General features: G+C 40.9%; 1 protein-coding gene across 2 annotated transcripts in view; it reads left to right on the top strand.

Moving 5' to 3' along the window:
- The first annotated feature begins 17,201 nt into the window (after positions 1–17,201).
- adss1 (adenylosuccinate synthase 1) overlaps positions 17,202–22,009 on the top strand; it is a 52,461-nt gene continuing 47,653 nt past the window's right edge. For both annotated transcript variants that reach the window (XM_072269566.1, XM_072269560.1), the window contains exon 1: positions 17,202–17,433. In XM_072269566.1, the coding sequence (XP_072125667.1) occupies positions 17,260–17,433 (174 nt within the window). In that variant the 5' untranslated portion in view covers positions 17,202–17,259. The remainder of the gene's footprint in view (positions 17,434–22,009) is intronic.

The following is a 22,009-nucleotide window of genomic DNA, read 5'->3' as shown; positions in this document are numbered from 1 at the left end:
TCAGCTCAACAGATGGGGGGTGCACGTCTTACGACAGTTGGAGACCCCAAACGATCAGATTCTGAGACTGGGCGCCTTTTGCTATTTGGTCCATCCTTAACTGATCCACCTCAGCCATCTAAATGGCCCCTCTGCGCCACAAGCAACTTAGCTGCCTCTCTAGCCGAAAGATGTAGGCAGAAAGCTTCTCCCTCTTCTCTTGACACATGTTCTGAAACCCTGTCATGAGCTCCATTGGGCTTCCCGTTGCACTAAACACCTTCTCTGGTGCTTGCATGTAGGCTGCAGAAGTGGCAAGGGGGTTCTGCGTCTTTACGGTTCTCACTACGTCAGCAGCCCGCCCCCTCAAACTTTCAACCAATCACTGTTGTTTCACATTATCAGAGCACTGTCACTCATCTAACAACTGAGAGGTCTGCTCCACCCAAGTCTCATACTCCTCTTCCCCTTTAGGGGTGGGCTTCATTCCTGAGAACAGGTAGACCCTATGATAGCTGGGACTTTGAACCTGGGCACTTTTCCATTTATTCGTCAGAGAGGTAAGTGCGGACACTAACTCAGAATTCTCACTCTTCACTGGGGGACGAGGACTCAGTAGACATTCCAAATCAGACCACTCCTTCCCCTCGGGAAGCAGAAACAAGAGAACCCTGTCTTTGAAGTCACCGCCCCCAGCTACGGGAGACTTGACTTGCGATTCCGCCCACTTACCTACACTCTCCACCTCCTGGAAAGTGTGGACAATCCACGGCCCCCCTCTCCTGGGGCCCCAATAGTACCAGGCAGTTCCATTGCCATAACACCAAAACATCACCGGTAGTCTGAACTAAAACAAAGTCTATGCCCGCCATTTTATCAAATCCCTAACTGACAATCATAACTTTGCCTACAGCTTTAACAGTATTTAAAAGTCAAATAAACAATTCATCAGGAGTATGAATATCTACTCCACTCAACATTCTTTACCAGTAACCCTGTGGATGCACACCACTGCTCAACCCCAGCAGCATCCGTACTAGCAGAGACTTAAACACACAACCCACTGGTTCAATGTTCAGGCAATCACACAGCATCCAATGAAATCAATCCCGGACTAATACCCCCACAATTATAACCCTCAGGTTCGGCCAGCGGCGTTAGTCTAGGGAAGACAGTCTCTGGCCCCACCAAACTTCTGACCCCCCACGAAGGGTCTCGGCCTGAAACGTCGACTGCACCTCTTCCTAGAGATGCTGCCTGGCCTGCTGCGTTCACCAGCAACTTTTATGTGTGTTGCTTGAATTTCCAGCATCTGCAGAATTCCTGTTGTTTACAAAAAGAAGAGGGCCCATTTTAATGAAACAGTCTAATGTGCACATGTTGGAGCTCACGGTTTCCCTTCTGTTGGTCCTCCATCGATTTCCCCGGGCTTCTTTGACTCTCGGCTTCACTCCAAGTCCACTCTGTCCTGCTGGCTATGACATCTCCTTTTCAGACGTCTTCTCTCTTCATCTCTCAGCAAACAAAAGACCCAGATCACCTCATTTTTAGGCACACAACAAAAAACAACACTTCCTTCATTGGATGGCGCACATGCCAAAGCTCCCGTTATCTCTAGCCATAACCCAAACATTGCTGCTACAGAAAAAACACTACATTAGCAGTGAAACCTGCCCCAGAGTGTTACATTTGTAAAAAATATATCGGAATCAGAATCAGAATCAAAACCAGGTCTAATATCACTAGCATATATTGTGAAATTCATTGTTTTGCGGCAGCAAAACATTACAATACGTAATAAAAACTATAAGTTACAGTAAGAAATATGTATTTATTAAAAATTAAGTTAAATAAGTAGTGCAGAAAGAGAAGAAAATAACTGAGGTAGTGTTTAAGGATCAATGTCCATTCAGAAATCTGACAGCAGAGAAGAAGAAACTTCTTGAAACATTGAGTGTGTGCCTTCAGGCACACAGTTAATTCTTCAAAGTGCATATAAATCTTGAATTGCATGATAAATTTTAGTGACTGCTAAACAATTCTCTGGCACTGATTACTTTTTAATTTTTCTTTTTGATTTTTTTATTTTTGCTTCCTAATTCCAATAGCTATCCCTCTCATTATTTGGTTTCTTCGATTTGATTTTACATAGATTTACATTGTAGGTTTTCACAAATAAAAAAGGCAGAGGCGTTTTATGTTTAAGAAAAACTGTAGCAACTCACTTATTATACCCCAAAACCCTGAACACAAAGTGCAGTAAAAGTCCTCTATGTAATTACATCATCATGTCAGACCAGTCTCTTAAAATGAACCCCAACTTAATGTCAGCGGTTGTTAATTATGTATGTTTCCACCAATTACATTAACCAATACAGCCCCCCACCCCAGAATTCACTAAAAAAAAGCATTGTGAGCCTGCCAGGAGCCCAGATGAGCTGCTTGGCTCAGGTTCTATGTTCTATGGGTGGAGGAACAGCTGAGCCCAGAAGTGTGTTGACACTGTCACGGTCTTGTCGTAACGACAGGCGCGTGGTAATGGAATCCTTCAAATCCTGGTGGGCTGGTTTAAACTGATCTACTGAAATACATTCAGGTTTACCCCTCTTATCTATGACAAAAGACTTTTCTCTCCATTCCAAAATGCAGAAGGGGCCATCATAAAGGGCCCAAGGAGATGTTGGTGTGCATCATGGCAGATGAAAAATAACGATGCGGAATGTAGCTCAATAGGAATTCAAGAGTGTTGCACGCCATGATGGGAGGTAGGAATAGGTGCAAAGGAATTTAATTTACAGGAGGGTGGAATTCTACTGAGAGGCTGAATTTAATATTGCTACCTCTATCCATCTCGGAGTCTCCGATGAGGGCTGGCTCATGGACCTCTGGTTTGCTCCTTGAACTTGTTGACACTGAGTAAGAAAGAGGTTGTTGTTTTGACACCATTCAGCCAGATTTTCAATCTCCCTCCTATATGCTGATTCATCAACATTTTTGACCATAAGACTATAAGAAATAGGAGCAGATACCCAGCAATAGACCATTTGGCCCATTGAGTCTGTTCTACCATTTCATCATGGCTGCTCCGTTTCCCTCTCATCTCCTGCCTTCTCCCTGTATCCCTTCGTACCCCGACTAACCAAGAATCTATCAACCTCTGACTTAAATATACCCAACTAGTTCCACCAATTCATCAGTCTCTGGCTAAAGAAATTTCTCCTTTTCTCCATTTTAAATAGATGCCCCTCTATTCTGAGGCTGTGTCCTCTGGTCTTAGACTGCTCCCCATCATAGGAAACATCCTCTCCATATCCACTCTATCGAGGCCTTTCGACATTCAGCTTACTGTAGTGGTGTCAGGAATAAAATCAACTGGCATTTATAACAGCTGCCCGTATACCAAGTCAGCCGATCCTCTTTAGCAGCTGTTCTGAGCCCAAGCAGGACCCACAAGAGATGATCATGCTACTCATCTGCCCTCCTTTAAGGAGCAGTGATACCGCTCGCATAGGCCATTGGACTATGGGTGATACGCAGTGGTGTGATGTAGCCTAACACCGAGGTTCTGGTCCACTGCAGCCCAGAGGTCTGATATGAATTGGGGACCACAGTCAGAGGAGATAACAGATGGCGTGCCAAACCAAGCAACCCAGCTGCTGATAAATGCCCAAGCCACGTCTTGGCCATTATCAATGCTAGAGGGATGACATCTGGCCACTTGGTAGGAAGGTGCCTACAACCACAAGAGGAGAGAAGAGGACCACATTGACATGATTAAACCTTCGTTCAGGGTTCTCAAAAGGTGCCAAAGGCACTTGAACATGAGAATTAATTTTTACCCGCTGGCACTCCACACAGGCTGCAGTCCAATCATGCACGTCCTTACTAAGGCCGTGCCACACAAACTTTATTGCAGCCAGTTTCTGTAACGCCTTCTGGCTGGGATGTGAGAGACCATGTATGGAGTTAAAAACAGTCAGCCTCCAATTTGCTGGCACTACAGGGTGAGGGTGACAGGCTGAGACATCACACAGGGGAGAAACCCCAGCATCCCCGAACTTAACGTCAGCCAACTGCAGGCCCTTTACCGCTGCTCAACAGTACTGCTACTGCTGCTTGACAGCCAGATAGAGACTGAGAAGCTCATGGTCAAACATGTTGTACTTCCTTTCGGAGGGACGGAGCTGCTGGCTAGCAACTACCACATGCTTCCAACCAACTGTTCATGCACAGCACCCACAGGATAGTCTGGGCATCAGTAGTGATGGCTATGGGTGTGTTGGGGAGTGTGTGCGCCAGTAGGGTTGATCTTCCAATCAACTGAAATCACCCAGACTAAATCACTGTAGAACTCTCACATCAATCTTCCAAAGAAAATGCACATACTACACACTTCTCAGATTTAGAACCTCATGAATCTACAGAACAGTATCATAGATAGTTTCCCTTTGTACTGCTGAGAAATCAGGCCTTCTGGGCTACCTCATCCATACCAACCACAATAGCTATATAGCCTAACCCTATTTGCCTATGTTAGGCCTGAGTCCTTTAGATCTTTTCTATTCAAGTACCTGTCCAACTATCTTCCAAAAGTTGTGATTGTATCTGTCTCTACTAACTCCTCTGGCAGCTTGTTCCAAATAACCATAAGTCATACGAGCAGAATTAGGCCACTTGGCCCATCAAGTCTGCTCCACCATTCCACCATTGCTAATTTATTATCCCTCTCAATTCTATTCTGCTGCCTTCTCCCTGCAATCTTTGACGTCCTGAAGAACTTCCACTTTAAATATACTCAATGACTTAGCCTCCATAGCCATCTGTCGCACTGAATTCCACAAATTCACTACCCTCTGGCTAAAGAAATTCCTCCTCTGCTCTAAATGGACATCCCTCTATTCTGAGGCTGTGCCCTCTGTTCCTAGACTGGTCCACTATGGAAACTTCCTCCCCACATCCACACCACCCAAACCTTTCAATATTTTATAGGTTTCAATGAGATCCCCCTCAATCAACTAAACTCCAGCGAGTACAGGGCCAGTGCCATCAAGCACGTCCAATAAACACATTAACCCTTTCATTTCTGGAATCATTCTCATATCTTCCTATCACCCCCTATGTAAAAAAATTAACACAGAGATTGTCATTACGTTTCTCCCCTCTAACCGTAAAGCTATGCCTTCTAGTTCTGGATTCCCCCACCCTATGTAAAATACTATATATCCTATGTGTGCCTTCCATAATTTTATAAATCTCCATATAATGTCATCCCTCCGCATCTTATATTCCACTGAGAATAAACCCAGCCCCTCCAACCTGTCCTTATAACTATAAGCTTCATGTTCAAGTACTAACAGTCACACACAGCACATATAACACTTAACACATATAAGTATGATAACAGAAAACATACAGTTACAAAAAACTAATATAAAAACATAATATTGCTCAAGTCCCTAAATGTCATGGCCCATAGATTGATGGTACATGGTTGCTGTCCTGGAGCCACGTTTCTACAAGAACAAACCTGCAGCAGTCCTCACCTCGCCCTAGTGCAGCCTCAGATGAACACAATCCAGCTTGTCTTCCACTGAGTGAATTTTGGAGGGCAACGTATATGGGAGGGACCAACCCACAACCCAGTGCAAAACCTACTGGCACACAGCCAACTCTGGTGTCTCCTGCCCAGGTGGCAGCAACAGGTGACCCTGAGGCATGAGGGCCTGGTCAGCATCACAACTAAGGCCACTTAGCTCCGTCATTGTCGGTCACGCCAAAGAACCAGTGAATCGGAATCACAGTATTCTACTTTATCAATCTCCAAGAGCATCTTTTGATTACACCATAAACATCCAAGACAATCACTTGCACTGTCCATTGGAAAGTGCATCACCTCCGCACATCGCCTGCATTGCCTTCTTCCCTGAGTGGTTGAAGCACGCCACGACACAGTACAAAACAAGTTCAGCTCCACCGCTAGCAAACAACTCACTAGCGGAATAGACCTGAGTACCTGCTGTTTTAACATCCTGCAGTAAAAGATGGAAAGGATGAACAACCACATCTTTGTTTGGACCCAGAGAGTTCACTGTGTCTGAGCACACCATCATCTTACTAGAAAACAGGGAGGTGATACCACAGTGTTATTATCACTGGATTAATAATCTCGATAACTAGGACAAAGTCCTGTTGAGAATGATATCTGCTATCCTTACTGGTCTGGCCTACGCATGATTCCATATGCACCGTAATGTAGATGACTCTTAACTGCCCTCTAAAATGGCCCAGCAAGCCACTTGGTTGTAATAAACCACTAAAAAGCCACAAAGAAACAAAACTGGATGTATCACCCAGACTTGAAGTAGACACCAGAAACAACCATGGCAAAAACTGCCCTGTTGGCCCTATAAGGTTCTTCTTACCAACATTTGTAGGCTTGTGCCAAAATTGGATGAGCTATCTCATAGATTAGTCAAGCAGTAGCTTGACATACATTCAGAGAGTTCCAGAGAAGTATAGCGCAGAAACAACCCTTTGGCCCATCTAGTCCATGCCAAAACCACTTAACTGCCTATTCCCAATGACCTGCACCGGGACCATAGCCTTCCATATCTCTACTATCCACGTACCTATCCAAGCTTCTCTTAAACGTTGAAATCGAGCTCACATGCACCAAGTGCACTGGCAGCTCATTCCACACTCTCATGACCCTCTGAGTGAAGAAGTTTTCCCTCATGTTCCCCTTAAACTTTTCACCGTTCACCCTTAAAGTCATGACCTCTGGTTGTGGTCCCACTCAACCTCAATGGAAAAAGCCTGCTTGCATGTACCCTTTATAATTTATAATTTTGTATACCTCTATCAAATTTTCTCTGTCTTCTACATTCTAACCTCTTCAATCTTTCCTTATAATTCAGCTCCTCCAATTCCAACAACATCCTTGTAAATTCCAACAACAGCCAAAACTGCACACAATACTCCAAATTCCTTTTCAACTGATGAATCAAAACTATTCCATGTGGAAGTACTGAGAGTGGAAAAAGCACAGAAAATACTCTGTGTGGGACAGTCCTATATCCCTCATGAAAGGTGGCCTGAGCCAATTCAACTTCTCAAGCCTCTTTTAATTAAGCAAAGACAAACACATCCCAGGTTGCTTGTCCACTGTGTCAATTAGACTTAAAACTGGAACAGAAACAAATAGAACTTCTTTGGTCTTCAACTGTGATTATTGATTATAAAATATAGACAGAAAGCAAAATGAAATAATTTTGTAAGATTGACTAAGAACGTCTAAAAGAAACATAACTCTAGTCAGTTTTTGATAGATATTGAAGTTTGCAGCTAAATGAAAGGCAATAATGTCAAATGATAAACTTCTACATTATTATCCACATCCATTTCTGACTAACTCCATATATTAATAGAAAGACAACTAATAAAATTTAAACAAACATACCTTAATAATATTGTGTATGGCTGCATTAAACATTGCAAAAAACACTGTATCTCCTTAAAAGTCCTTTATGTATCTGCCTTTAACTAGCACTTAGTCTACACAACTTGAAGTCATAACATTCAACTTGTCGGTTTGGCCTGAAAAGACATGTCCTAGCTATTTGTTTGACATCAAAAGTCTGAATTTCATCTTGATTACTTGCCCTTTTTCCAAGTAGAGCATGAACATACGGCATATGTTCAGCACAGTAAGGTCACCTCAGAGTCTGTTTATTTAAATCGCTAATTAACAGAATGCATGAGAGATAGGGAAGGAAAGGTACATCGCATCCGGAGGTTCTCCGGTTAGCAGACGATTTCCCTCCACGCCTCTCTGACGTAGTGGGGAATCGTGTACGAGGCAAGTTACAGCAGTGGTTTGCCATTGCCTTCTGCCAGGTGAGTTTCCAAACAGATCACCAGCTCGTAACCCAGCACGATGGGAAGCGTGCAGGGGAGCCGGCTGGCTGGATTTGAACCTGGGACCTTTCGTCCTGAAGTCCAAGGCTGATGCCACTACACCACCAGGTGGGCCTGCATGAGGGATAGACTGAGTAAAACCCATCCCCATCTCTACATGCTCTAGGTCCCAAATGATGATATTCTCAGAGGAAGTCAGTGATAAGAATTTATGTTCAGATTGGTGTTAACTCCTTTAAATGATCTTGCTGACTGCTCTCTTATCACTACTTGCTAGTAAAATACAATGAGTTCAATTTTTATTTGCATATTTTATGAAGTAAAAACACATGATTTGCTGACAGAACAGAGTCATCTTAGGCTGTGTTTCAAGCCTGGAATAGTCACTGAAAGCAAAGTGAAAATACTGTGCACAATGCAGGGTACAGCTCTACCCTGGTAATCAATGTTATTAACTTTATCCGGGAGACCTGCAGACATTTGTTGATGTTCCGCAGGCAGGAGGACTAAGTTAAATGATGAATCTTTGGCTGCTTGCCTCAACACCAGTGGCCTGATGCCAAATCCCAGTGCTGGGGTGAGGGAAAGGGCTGATGTTTGGGAGGTTGGAGTGGTAAAGTGGTTATCAATCAGAGTACAACAGAGTTGAAATACTAAGCTCCAAGCTTCACCAGAAGAATTTTTAAAGTTACATAGTTCTTGGTACACGTTAAAAGTCTTAGACTGGAGTATAGCCCTTCCTGTACCAGCCAAAATTCTGTGCATAATTTATTAAAGGTCTTGCTTGTGCATGCACTTTCTGCAAGTATGCCATTTGCTTCCTGACCAGTTTATTTTTGTCACACTTCTTCTGACATGTTCTTTCCATCATAAATTTCTAGTGTATTTTTATTTCAGAGTAAAACATGTTTATTCAATTTATTTGCAAAACTTGGCCCTATCTGCCTGGTACCCAAGGTTAGCTTATATTTCACTGATATGTTCTAACTCAAATTCCAAGCTAGATGGCACTATCTAAAATTTTACTCATTTAAACACATGAAATTAGTCCAATTATTTTTATTTTTTATCAGATGTTGCCATCATTGCCAGACATAATTTATTACTTTTTTAAAAGTAATGATGACTTACTAAAGATTTAAGATAGTTTATTGTTTATTTAGTGCCTTCAGTACAAGAGTGTAAAGGAGAATGAAACAAAAGTTACTCTGGATCCAATGCAGCATAAAAATACACAATAGGCATAAAGAACACAAAAACACAAACAAATCTAAATATAAAGCAATCCCATAAAGCACAATGTGCAAGTAACTGCTTTGAGTGTACTATCTTGAAACACTGCTGTCCAGCAATGCATCAAGTTCAGACATTTGACCCAATGATAATTAAGGTTTAATAAAATAACACACTGGAAAAATTGGTCAAACCTCAGATTAAATTTCATACCTCATTTCTGTTCTAAATGAAATATCTTTATTGTCATTGCATAGTACAATTCGTAGTCCAGAAGGAGGGGTCACAGTTTGAGGATAAGGGGGAAGCCTTTTAGAAGTGAGATTAGGAAAAACTTCTTCACACAGAGAGTGGTGAATCTGTGGAATTCTCTGTCACAGGAAACAGTTGAGGCCAGTTCATTGGCTATATTTAAGAGGGAATTAGATATGGCCCTTGTGGCTACGGGGATCAGGGGGTATGGAGGGAAGGCTGGTGCAGGGTTCTGAGTTGGATGATCAGCCATGATCATAATAAATGGCGGTGCAGGCTTGAAGGGCCGAATGGCCTACTCCTGCACCTATTTTCTATGTTTCTATGTTTCTATGTCATGCACCAACATAGCGAAAATGAGTTTGCAACTCTCGTACTCAATGCTATAAAACAAATTTTAAAAAATAAACAATAAATAAAATCAAGCAATGTCCAGCAGTACAAAAGCGCAACTCAGATGCATGACAGCCATAAAATCAGTATTAAAAGTAACAATATAACAATTTATGGATGATGCTTGATCGATTGGTTCAGAGCAATTATAGCTCAGGGGAAAAAGCTATTTTTCAGTCTAGAAGTGCGGGCATAGAAAATCTTACAACATCTGCCAGACAGAAGAAGTTCAAACAGATGATTGCATGGGTGTGTATTGTCCTTACCGATGCTTGTAGCTTTCCTTAGGCAGCGTGAGCTGTAGGTGTCCTCCAGGGCTGGGAGCTGTGTCCCGATGACCTGTGCACTGGAAATGACCCGCTGAAGTGCTTTCCTATCAGCTGCTGTACAATTGAGATACCACACAGCGATGCAGTATGTTAAGATGCACTCTATGGTGCAGCGGTTAAAGGTCACCAGCATCTATTCAGGTAGACCTGCTTTCTTCAGCGTCCTGAGGGAAAACAAGCGTTGCTGTGCTTTCTTAACTATTGTTGTGGTGTTAGTGGACCATGTAAGGTCTTCTGAGATGTGTATTCCCAGAAACCTGAAACTGGACACTCTCTCCACTATGTCTCCGTTAATGTAGACTGGAGCTTATTCATCATCCCGTGACTTTCCAAAGTTGATAATTAGCTCCTAAGTCTTTGCTGTATTAAGAGACAGGTTGTTCTCTGAGCACTAGCTCACTAAGTTCTGTACCTCCGTTCTGTACGCTGATTCGTCTCTGTTGGAGATCAACCCAATCACTGTTGTGTAGTCTGTGAATTTGACGATGGTGTTGGTGTTAAATACAGGTACACAGTTGTAAGAGAAGAGGGAGTAGAGTATAGGACTCAATACGCAACCTTGTGGTGTACCAGTATTCAGGATAGTAGTGGAGGACAGGTGAGGGCCCAGTCTCACTGCCTGTGAACACTCTGACAAGAAATTCAGGACCCAGTTGCAGAGTGATGAGATGAGGCCTAGCTGGTGGAATTTGGAGATGAGCTTGCTGGGGATGACAGTATTAAAAGCAGAGCTATAATCAACAAACAACATCCTCACGTATGTGCCCTTTCCCTCCAGGTGTGTCAGGACAGTGTGAAGAGCTAATGAGATGGCATCCTCCGCGGACCTGTTTGCTTTGTAGGCAAACTAGTGTGAGTCCAGTGTAGCAGGGATAATGACTTTAATGTGAGAGAGGAACAATCTCTCCATCTCTCAAATGGATGTTGCTCTGTTTTGAGGCTGCACGTTCTGGTCCTAGACTCACACATTATAGTAAGCATCCTCCCCACATCCACCATGTCTAAGCCTTTCAATATTCGATATGTTTCAGTAAGATCCCCGCCTCATTCTTTTATCCTCCAGCGAGAGCAGGTCCAGAGCCATCAAATGCTTCTCATAAATTAACCCTTTCATTCACAGAATCATTCTCGTGACACTCACAACACGCTGGAGGAACTCAGCAGGCCGGGCAGCATCAGTGGAAACAATCAGTCAAAGTTTTGGGCCGGAATCTTTCGTCAGGACAAACCTTCGTGTTGTGAGTGTTGCTTTGACCCCAGCATCCGCAGAGTATTTCGTGTTCATCATTCTCGTGAACCTCCTCTGGATCCTTTCCATTGCCAGCACATTTTTTCTTAGATAGGGGGCCCAAAATTGCTCACAATACTTCAACTGTGGTGTGATCAATGCCTTATAAAGTCTCAGCACTACAGCCTTGCTTTTATATTCTAGTTCTCTCAAAATGAATGCTAACATTACAGTTGCCTTCCTTACCACCAACTCAACCTGCAAGTTAATCTTTATAGGATTCTGCACAAGGACACCCAAGTCCCTTTGCACCTCTGAGTTTTAAATTTTCTCCCTTTTTTGAAAGTAGGCCTTTATCCCATATAGCATTTACAGGATTCCTTGTGAATGCAGAGCAGTATATATCGGCCAGATGGGACGTGCAGTGGAAACCCGCATCAAGGAGCACAGGAGGTATATCCGTTTGGGAAACCTGGAGAAATCAATGGTAGCAGAACATTGCATTCACAAAACTGCTATGCTGTGCCAAAGGCTTTTGGGACTAACTGGTAAAGAAAACCATTGAAATAAAACTAGAGGAAAAGAATTTTAATAAAGATGAAGGTCTCGCCCTAAGTAAGAACTGGAACTCAATAGTGAACAAGTTGGGAGAACAGAAATGTCATTGAATGAGGACTAACCAATCTTGAGGGATGGACTACGAGAGTATAAATACCACGGGACTAGACATGCCCAGGCATCATCCCTGATGAAGGTGGCAGAGTTTGTCATCGCAACATTGGATGTAATTGATATCTAAACCCGGCTGGAAGCCCGAAAAGAGTTTATTCAACATACTACTAACTCTGGACCCATTCTCACTGCATTATTTATGTACTGATAGACAAAAAAAGAGAAAAAAAAAAACTTACTACAAACGTACTTAGATTTTCTGTTTGTAATCCCCTAAACCTGTGCTTCTCCAAGCCTGTTGAGCCAAAGTCTGACCACTCTAACGCTCTACATCTGCAACAATGGCCCCTCCACTTACACCGTGCTTCTTTTTATTGGCCTTTGCTGAGTGGTTAGAAATTGTTGTGATTGCAGCCTGCTGAAGAACTATGAAAGGCCCCGAGCATTTTTTAAACTTTGTGCTGCTTCAGACATTTATAGACTCCCTTCACATCAAAATCTTTTATGAGCATACAAAATAGGAGCAGAAGTCAGCAGTTCTGCCCCTTATAGCCTGCACTGTCATTCAATAAGATCAACTCAACTCCGCATTCCCACCTATGGACAGTAACATTTTATGCTTATCAGTTGACCACCTCTGTCACAAAAACACTCATACTTCTATTTCTGTTGCTCTTTAGGGAAGAGGGTTCCAAAGACTCATGATTCACAAAGGAAAAAAATCCCTCATTTAAAATAGACATACCCTAGGTTCAAAGTTCTCTCCGCATCCACTGTGTCATCTTATATGCTTCAGTCAAGTCCCTTCTTGATCTTCCAAAGTCCAGTTTTTTCAGTATGAGGCTTGGTAGAGAATTTAAGTTATTTAAAAAGGTATTTGATATATTGATAAATAGTACCATTGTACTTAATAAAACCCACAAATAGTTCATACAGTCATAACGTTGTACAGCACAGAGTAACGACCTTTAGCCCATTATAACTAAGCTACACATCATGCCTATTTATACTGATCCCTGTTAACTACATTAATTTCATATTCCTTTATGCTCTGCTCATTCAGGTACTTGTCCATATGCCTCTTAAATGTTACTCTTCCTGAAAATGTATGCCACCTCCTCTGGAAGTTCATTTCAGATACCGACTACTCTTTGTGTGTAAAATTTACCCCTCAGAGCACCTTTAAACCTCCTCCCTCTCACTTAACCTATGATCTCTAGTTTTCAATGTCCCTACCATGTCTCTGTCTTTGCTATTCATAACTCTACATACTCGTATCATGTCACCACTCAGACTCCTTTGCTCCATGAAAAACAGGTTCAGTCTATCTAATCTTCATGACCTCAAGTCCAGGCCCTCCATCCTTGTGAATATTTTCTGAAGCATGGCAATTGGAACTGCACACAATACTCCTAGTGGTGTCATGTGGTATTACATGGCGTCTCAGCTCATGTTCTCAGTGATGAAGGCAAGCATGCTATGCACTTTCTTCACCACCCTGTCTACCTGCAAGGGAACTATATACATGTACCTCAAGGTGTCACTGTTCAACAACATACCCAGAGCCCTGTCACTCACTTCTTACATCCTACTCTGATTTAACTTTCCAAAGTATGTCACTTCACATGTGCCTGTATTTACCTTGTATTCTGTCATTCCCTTGCCTGCTTTCCAAATTGCCTTTTTAACCTTAGACAAGCTTCTTTATTTTCCACTATACCAGCAATTTTTTTTTTGTCATCTGCAGACTTGCTAATCATGCCACCTACGTTCTCATCCAAATCATTTATATAACAAACAATAGAGGACCTAAAACCAACCACTGTAGCTCACTACTGATTACAAGTCTCCAATTTGAAAAACAGTTCTCCACACCCACCCTCTGCACTCTACCAACAAATCAATACCTCCCTTTGCAACTGTTTCCTGTTAACATTAGACTGCAATCGATAGATAGGCAGCAACACCTCTGCCACTATGATTCTCAACACTGGTGCCCTGTAAGGCTGCGTCCTCAGCCCCGTAGTTATCTCCCTGAACACTTACAACTGTAGGGCCAGATCCTGTTCTAACTATCTAAGTTTGCAAATTACAGCACCATAGTGGGCTGCATCTCAAATACTGATGAATTGGAGCACAGGAAAGAGATAGAGAACCTCATGACATGGCATTATGACAATAAGCTTTCTGTCAATGTCAGCAAAAGAGCTGGTCATTGAATTCAGAAAGGTAGAGATGCAAACACTCCCGTTTACATCAATAGTGCTGTGGTCAAGAGGGTTGAGAGCTTCAAGTTCCATCAATAGCCTGTTCTAGTCCAACCATATACTGTAGATGCTACACCCAAGAAAGCTCACCAATATCTCTCCTGCCTCAGGAGGCTAAAGAAATTTGGCATGGCCCCTTTGACCCTCAGCAATTCTTATCAATGCACCATAGAAAGCATACTAACTGGATACTTAATGGCAACTCCTCTGCCCATGACTGCAAGAAACTGCAGAGTTGTGCACACAGCTCAGCACATCACAGACTCTGTGTACACTTCTTGCTGTTTTGGTAATGCTGCCAATATAATCAAAGACTCCACCTCCACCCTAGAACATTTTCTCTTCTCCCGCCATCACCCCCCCCCCATCAGTCAGAAGACACAGAAAACTGAAAGCGCATACCACCAGGCTCAAAAACAGCTTCTGTCCTGTTGTTATAAGACTCTTCAATGGTTCTCTATTATGATAAGACGGACGCTTGATTTCACAGTCTACCTTGCACCTTACTATCCCCAGCACAGCACTTTCTTTGTAACTGTAACACTATATTTTGCATGCTCGTATTGTTTTACCTTGTACTACTTCAATCCACTACTGAAATAAAATTATCTGTATGGATAACATGCAAAGCAGTTTTTCACTGTACGTGTGTATATGTGACAATAATAAACCACTTTACTAATTCTCTTAGTTATCACTAAGTTATCACTTCGAAAGATCTCAACCAAATTCATGAGACATAGTTTCCCACGCACAAAGGCATGCAGGCTATATCAATACTTGCTTATTTAAATGCAAATAAATTCCATCTCTCAGAATCCCTTCCAATAATTTTCTCATCAGCCTATAGTTCACTGACTTGTCCTTTCTGCTGTTCTTAAGTAAAGGCACAACATTAGCTGTCCTTGTGTCTTCCAATGCTTTACTTGTAATCTATTAAGGTGCAAAAGTCCTTGCCAGAGCCCCTGCAATCTCTCCCCTTGCCCCCCCCCGCCCCCGACATTCCAGGATACACGTGATCAGAACACAAAGATTTATCCACCTTTATACATTTCAAGCCCTTTAATACCCCCTCTTTGTTACAATGATATGCTCCAGAATAACACTGTTTTTGAACTCACTCGCTTACATGTTCTTCTCCACAGTAAATATGAATGAGAAGTATTCATTTAAGACCTTGGTCATTTCCAGTGGTTCCACACTAATTCTCGAGGGAGACCTACCCTTTCCCTCATTATAGATTTTGAGATGTCTGGAGGTACTAGATATGCCAGTTTATAATTTTTGTAATGATAAACTCATTTTCACCAGTACTAATACAACGCCAATCACTTTTAAGTATATGAAAGACTATGTTCTGTTGAATGAGGAAACATAAACAATTACTTTGAAAATACTGGAAATGAGTTTGAGCTGAAACTCTGAAACTTAAACCTACACTTTACTGCGGAATCCCAGTGTATGTCCAAATACAATCTGTTGCCATATTGCCAATTAGACCCAAAGCAGAAATTATACCCTCTCAAGTCACTGGAGCCCTGTTACCTTTCAATGTCAGGACTCCAAATATCTACCCTGTAGTCAAAAACCATAGACTATTTCATGTGATTCTGTATCATTCATTTCTGTCTGTTTCTCAGCTCATCTGATTACAACAAACAAAATGCTGGAGAAACCAAGCAAGTCAGACAGCATTTGTGCAGAGAAATATGCAGTCTGTGATAAGGGTCAAGACCCTTCATCTTGGCTGTTCCTCCAGCATCTTTTTGATTGTTCCATATTCTGGCATCTGTAGTCTTTTGTTTCATTCTTTTCTATTATATCTTTATCTTTGTAATTAACTATTCCAATGATCCCCTTAATTTTCTGACCTTTACCCTCTACACACACACACACACACACACACACATATAAAGAATTACGTATATACTTACTGTAATTCTTTTTTTCTATATTTCTCATGTATTGATTCTACTCTTGCAGCTAAGTTAACAAATTCCATGGCATATGCCAGTGATATGAAACCTGATTCAGATTCTGTAAACTTCATCCAAAACTCTGCAGACATATCTTAATTCACACCATTCATTGTTTTTCATTGCCTTCCAGTCTGCAACATTTTTAATATTAAAATTATCCTAAGTTTCAGCTCTTTTTTTCTTAACTGCATGACATCATTTGTGACTTAAAGGACAATCCTACAATTCAATCATTAGTATATGTCATTTTCAACTTTCCATCAATGATTGTTATACTCTCCATTGCTTAAATGCCCAAATTCTCTCATTTAATACTTCAGCCTCTGTATCCTGCCCTCCCATTAAGATGTGCACTTAAACAAGCTCTCAGCTTCGTGTCCTAATATTTGTTTATGTGGTGAGGTGCCAAATTTTGCCATAGAACATTCTAATGCTGTTCCTCAGCACATTTGAGGTATTTCACCCCAAAGTCTACAGACATATCCCGATTTGCTCTTTCATTGATCTTCACTGGTTCCACACCTGCGACACCACAGATTCATAAAATGGTGTCTGAATTAGATGCGGGAAATCTGAGGCAACACAGGGAAGAGCTGGAGAAACTCTGCCGGTCAGGCAGGATCCCTGAAGGCAAATGAACGGGCGACATTTGCGATTGGGACTCTTCTGTATCTTCCTTTACGGCGGTTGGCATCCAGCTTAATGGTGCATTACCGCCACCTTGGGACTCTTCATGTTTTTCACGGCAGCTGCTCATATATATACCTGTGCATATAACTATAAACCTGCCGTGGCTCAGGTATGAAATCCTCAATTTTAACGACGGTTGGCGGCGAGCAGACGGCACGTGCATTTCAGACACCTGGGTTTCCCACAGTGATGTCAGGGCGCGGGCGTGAGAGGAGGGGCGAGGCCCCATGGCCACGTGCGTGGCGGTGACGCGTGCCCGGCCCCGGCGCCCGGGGAGCAGCGGTGGGCAGTGCGCGCGTCGCACTGACCGGGACAGCAGCATGAGCGAGTCCAGCCGTCGGGGCAGCGACCACAGAAGTTACACGGGTTGCAAGCGGGCCCGAAATGGAGAAAACAAAGTGACGGTGGTCCTCGGTGCGCAGTGGGGTGACGAAGGGAAGGGGAAGGTCGTCGATCTGCTTGCGACCGATGCTGACATTGTGTGCCGGTGTCAGGTAAACTGTGCCGGGGAGAGACAGCAAGTATCATCGTATTCCTGTAACTCAGATAACAGATGTGGAGAGAACTGAGGAATATGCATGCTTTGCAAACATACTTTGCCAAAGAATCTATTTACAAAATGTTTATTTAAGTACATCAGGACATAGAGCATATGCATTTGATTTCATATAGGTAATATGCGTAGAGGAGCTGTGATTCTAGGTATCATTTCCGACTGTAATCCTGGTTAGGAGACTCTCTGTCTTGAGAAAAGGTTAGACATTGTACACTAAAGAGTCCGAGCAATAAAATGCTACTTCAAACATAACTAAAAATAGCAGGCTTATTTTGTTTGGTTAAAAAGTGTCCTATGATACAAGCAAGGTTGATCGTCCTATGACGCATTTGAAACTGATAGTTATTGTAGGAGTTTTGAACATAACCGTGAACCGATATATGTTCTGCAATAACTATTGGACTGCAATAAATAATCAGGCTAAATTTAAGTGCATTGTTCTAATGTTGAGAGGATCACATTTTATTATACCTACAAACTTGATTAAAGAGTTCTGAGTGATTTTTTCCATATGGTAATACATTAAGGCAAGAGTAACAGTTCAGTGAACAGAATGTGCTGTTCTGTAATAAATGAGCACTGCATTAAATAATCTGTGTGTCAAAATATTAATGTACAATCAAATTTTGTTATGTAAATATAAATCCAATAAATTGTAAATTAAATATTGCATATTAAATATTTTGCATTAGAATAAGTACCTGCAAGCTTTTTATTTGGACTGTGGAAAGGTATATTCAAGTTGATTAAAATGTACTTTTTCCAAGTTAATAGATGTAACGAAGGAAGACAGTTATATATCACCTGCAACTTTGCTTGAAGTTATGCCAAAAACTTCACCTTTTCTGGGAGTGCACTTCGTGTATTAAAGACTGCATGGAGTACTTGCAAAATCAGCTTGAAATTTTCCTTTTGTCCTCTGAACATAGTTGTTTCCTTACCACAGGAAAGGAATTTAGTCACTAGGAATTGTGGAGTGGGTGATATTAGTTATACTTTACCTTTAGCTAAAACTCATTTCAAATGTGTCTTTTATGGAGAAATCATTTTGTTTCATTGGAAAACTTTAAACATGCCTTAAGTATAATACGATGGAGCATTTTGTAAAATAACTGAGTTTCATTCAAAATTATGCTTGTACAGTATTTTGTGTGTGTAACTAAATAGTGCTAATGAAGACATCCAGCTATTAGGAGGATCAAATACTTGTACTCAGTTTAAAATAATGGAGTTTATTCATTTTCATTCATGCATGCAACATGGGGGCTGCATGAAAAAACTCGGTCATTATGTTGTATGCATCAGCCGATTTATAGATGATAAATGTGCTAGATTCTCATGTTTTCTCAATTGAAACTTGGATGTGTGGATTGGAAACCTATATTACTTGACTGGTTGTCATTACCTTCATTTTCCGACTCACTTTACTTTGAGGGCAGTCTGCTTCAGGAGCAAGAGGAGATACAAGTTCCCAATAGTTTTGTAAGTTCAACATTGGAAATAAACAATGCTGGAAGTAGGAATTCCTAATCAGAATTAGCATGCCAAGCAGCTGCTAATGCTGCCATTAGTAAAGCTTGAACTAAACATTTTTCTCTAACATTAGACTTCTTATGGATAAAGATAAAAGTTCAGTAAATACATTTTAAATAGCTGTTTATTTTGGATAATCTACATCCTCTATACTATGCCAATTTTAATTCAGTACTTTTTCAACAAATGGGGAGTTTTCCTGCTCTCAGGGAGAAATTCTGTGATCAAATTAATCATCATTTTCAGTACAGAGATTCCTATGCATTGAAAATGTTCAGTAGTTGAATAAAGCAATTTTCATATCTGTAGATTTTTTGTTAAATGTTGGAGAAGTAACTTAATTTGGAAGAACATTTAATGTTCTTCCAAACATTAATGTTAAATTGTTGCAGAAATTTAGGAACTTTTAATCAATTATTATGTTCTGATGAAGAGTCCCAGATCTGTTTCTCTTCGACCTGTACTACTAATCTTCTAATTTTTTCCCTCATCTTTCTTTTTCATACCGTGTGTTACATTTATGATATTCAATAAGCTCTCACATTTTTTTCTGACCAAAAGCCAGGATTTTTTAAACGTACATTCGTGGGGAGACTTTCACTTTAAAAAAAATTAGAAGCAAAGGCATAACAATTGGGACAAAAGTCTTGCTTTGCCCACAGCCTGAAGTTCTGGGCCACTTCATTTCAGAGATTTACTATTGCATAGCTGAAATCATAATAAATATTAGGCCCCTTCATTATATACTTCCTAACAATAAAAAAGTACGTGTTTAAAACCTCTAGCATGTAATTTTATTAATATTTCTAATTATTGCAGCATGAACAATCTAACAATTATTTGATAAAAGTACTACATAACTTTATGCCTTTACCAGGCATAAAAACAAAGCTTGGACTCCAGTTGCAATATTGAGTGATCATGGGAGTAACTTAAAATTTGAGGATCTGCCCCAATAAACTAGTATTCTATTTGGGCATTTGCCCAGTTGTCATATCTGTCAATAGGATTTAAAGTTGGTTCTGAGGGCACTGTTTACACTGCCAGCCAAGAACAGCTACTCCCAAGCCTAATCCATTAGGTCCCCTTCAAGCTTGTTTGCCATCCAGGGTTTGCTTGGGCTTCAGAATCTCCATGCCATCTGCACTAATAAACTGAGTGGTTGGCCTTCACCTTCTGCAGCTAGTCACACTTCAATATCAGTCTTGTGGCAGGAGGAGGCAGAGAAGATTCTCCCTCCCAGATTTGGTGGGGAAAAGATGGAGAATCCTGTGTAGATTCTGCCTTGCAGTTTTGTAACATACACTACCTACAGCAGACTTCACTGAAGGAATGAAGGCAACACCATCTTCAAAATCCTCCAAATTCACTTGAATGTAAGCAAACCAATATCAGTTATCTTACCCAGTACAGCATCCACAGCCTGTGGATCATGCTCAGGCAATTGTTGGCAAGGTCAGATAACTTGCATACTTGACACCAGAGTCCTGAAACAGATACTTCACAGATTTCTCAGCCATCTGCCCTTTCAGCCATCTCTTGCCCCATCAGAGGAAGAGTCTGCGTTCCCAGACTGACCTCATTAGGTACCCCAGAGCCTACAAAACCAGAGTGGAAGCAAGTCATCTCAAGAACCTATCTAAAAAGGAGTTAGGATTAACATATTTAAGGGCTTAAAGATATTGAATAAGAAAGTTTACAAATGGATTGAAAACTTAACAAGGAAACTATGCAAATTGAGTGTATGCTGTCTTGCTGCTAGATCACAAGATGGATATAATGAATTATAATTATATATACGTGCCTCAGGAACATACTAAGGAGGCAATTTAATTGTTAGAATCTACCTAATTAAATACTATGACATTTTCTAGGTATAGAATAGATGCCAAAGAAAGATCACTCTATCAAAGTATAAAAGAATGGTAAAACTGTGCCTTTGTCTAGTAATAATCAATGTAAAATTGTTCTTCAACTAATGGTCTGTAGATTAGTTATTCAGAAATTTTAAACTAATGGGTATCTTTGAGAGGCAGTAATAAGAGTTGTAAAAGTATATTCAATTAGTTTTTTTAGACTTGTTAACATTATAACATAGCAATATGTTTGGACAGGAAAAGACTTTGGTTTTATGTTGGTCATGTAACCAATATGTTGGTTTTGGTACATTTTTAAAAGTCCTAAATTCCATTTATTGGTCTTTTTAGGGATTTTATTTCTTTTTGACATCTGGCACCAATAATGATCTCTTTACGTATGCAATGCTCTTTACGAAGTAGTGAGTCCTTAGATGCCTAATTGTCTGATACACAGGACCATCTTGTCCATGGATAGATACACTCATGTATGGACTGCATTTCTGAATCTAAGCAGATTCTTTGCTGCTCTGATGCTGATCACCAGAATGCTTCACCCAAGCCACCCTGCTTAATCAGCAAACAGACTTTAGTTGGACTGCAGTCAGGATAACATTCTAGAATCTACTTCCACTCTAATAGTATATTCCATATACAGTACCTCTCACCCTCTGTTAACATCCTTTGGTTGGAAGTTTAACTAAATCCCTTATAATGGCTGGAACATCATTATTTCGGTAATATTTACTATCAGTATCAATTTATTAAGAACCACCTGGAGGTGTGAAACACAGTATAACTTTGGGAAAATGTACAATACTGCTTGAGGAGCTGCAGGAGAATCTGAGATAATATCACTAATTTGTCATTGACATAGCATTACAGAGGATTTGCTTTAAAAATATAGTGATATTATTTAGCATTTGTTTTACATCATTCTCTGGATGTAAAATGCCATTTTATTTTTGGTACCTGTAGTGTTGCATTTTGAAGCAATTTTGAGACAATGGATCAAAATTCAAAGTTAATTTATTATCAAAGCACATATATGTCACCATATACAACCCTGAGATTCATTTTCTTGTGGGCATACTCAATAAATCCATAATAGAATCAATGATAGAC

Source organism: Mobula birostris, chromosome 1 (genome assembly GCF_030028105.1).
Source record: "Mobula birostris isolate sMobBir1 chromosome 1, sMobBir1.hap1, whole genome shotgun sequence".
NCBI lineage: Eukaryota > Metazoa > Chordata > Chondrichthyes > Myliobatiformes > Myliobatidae > Mobula > Mobula birostris.
Note: the sequence above shows the minus strand (reverse complement) of the source record. Positions and strands in the feature narration are given on the sequence as shown.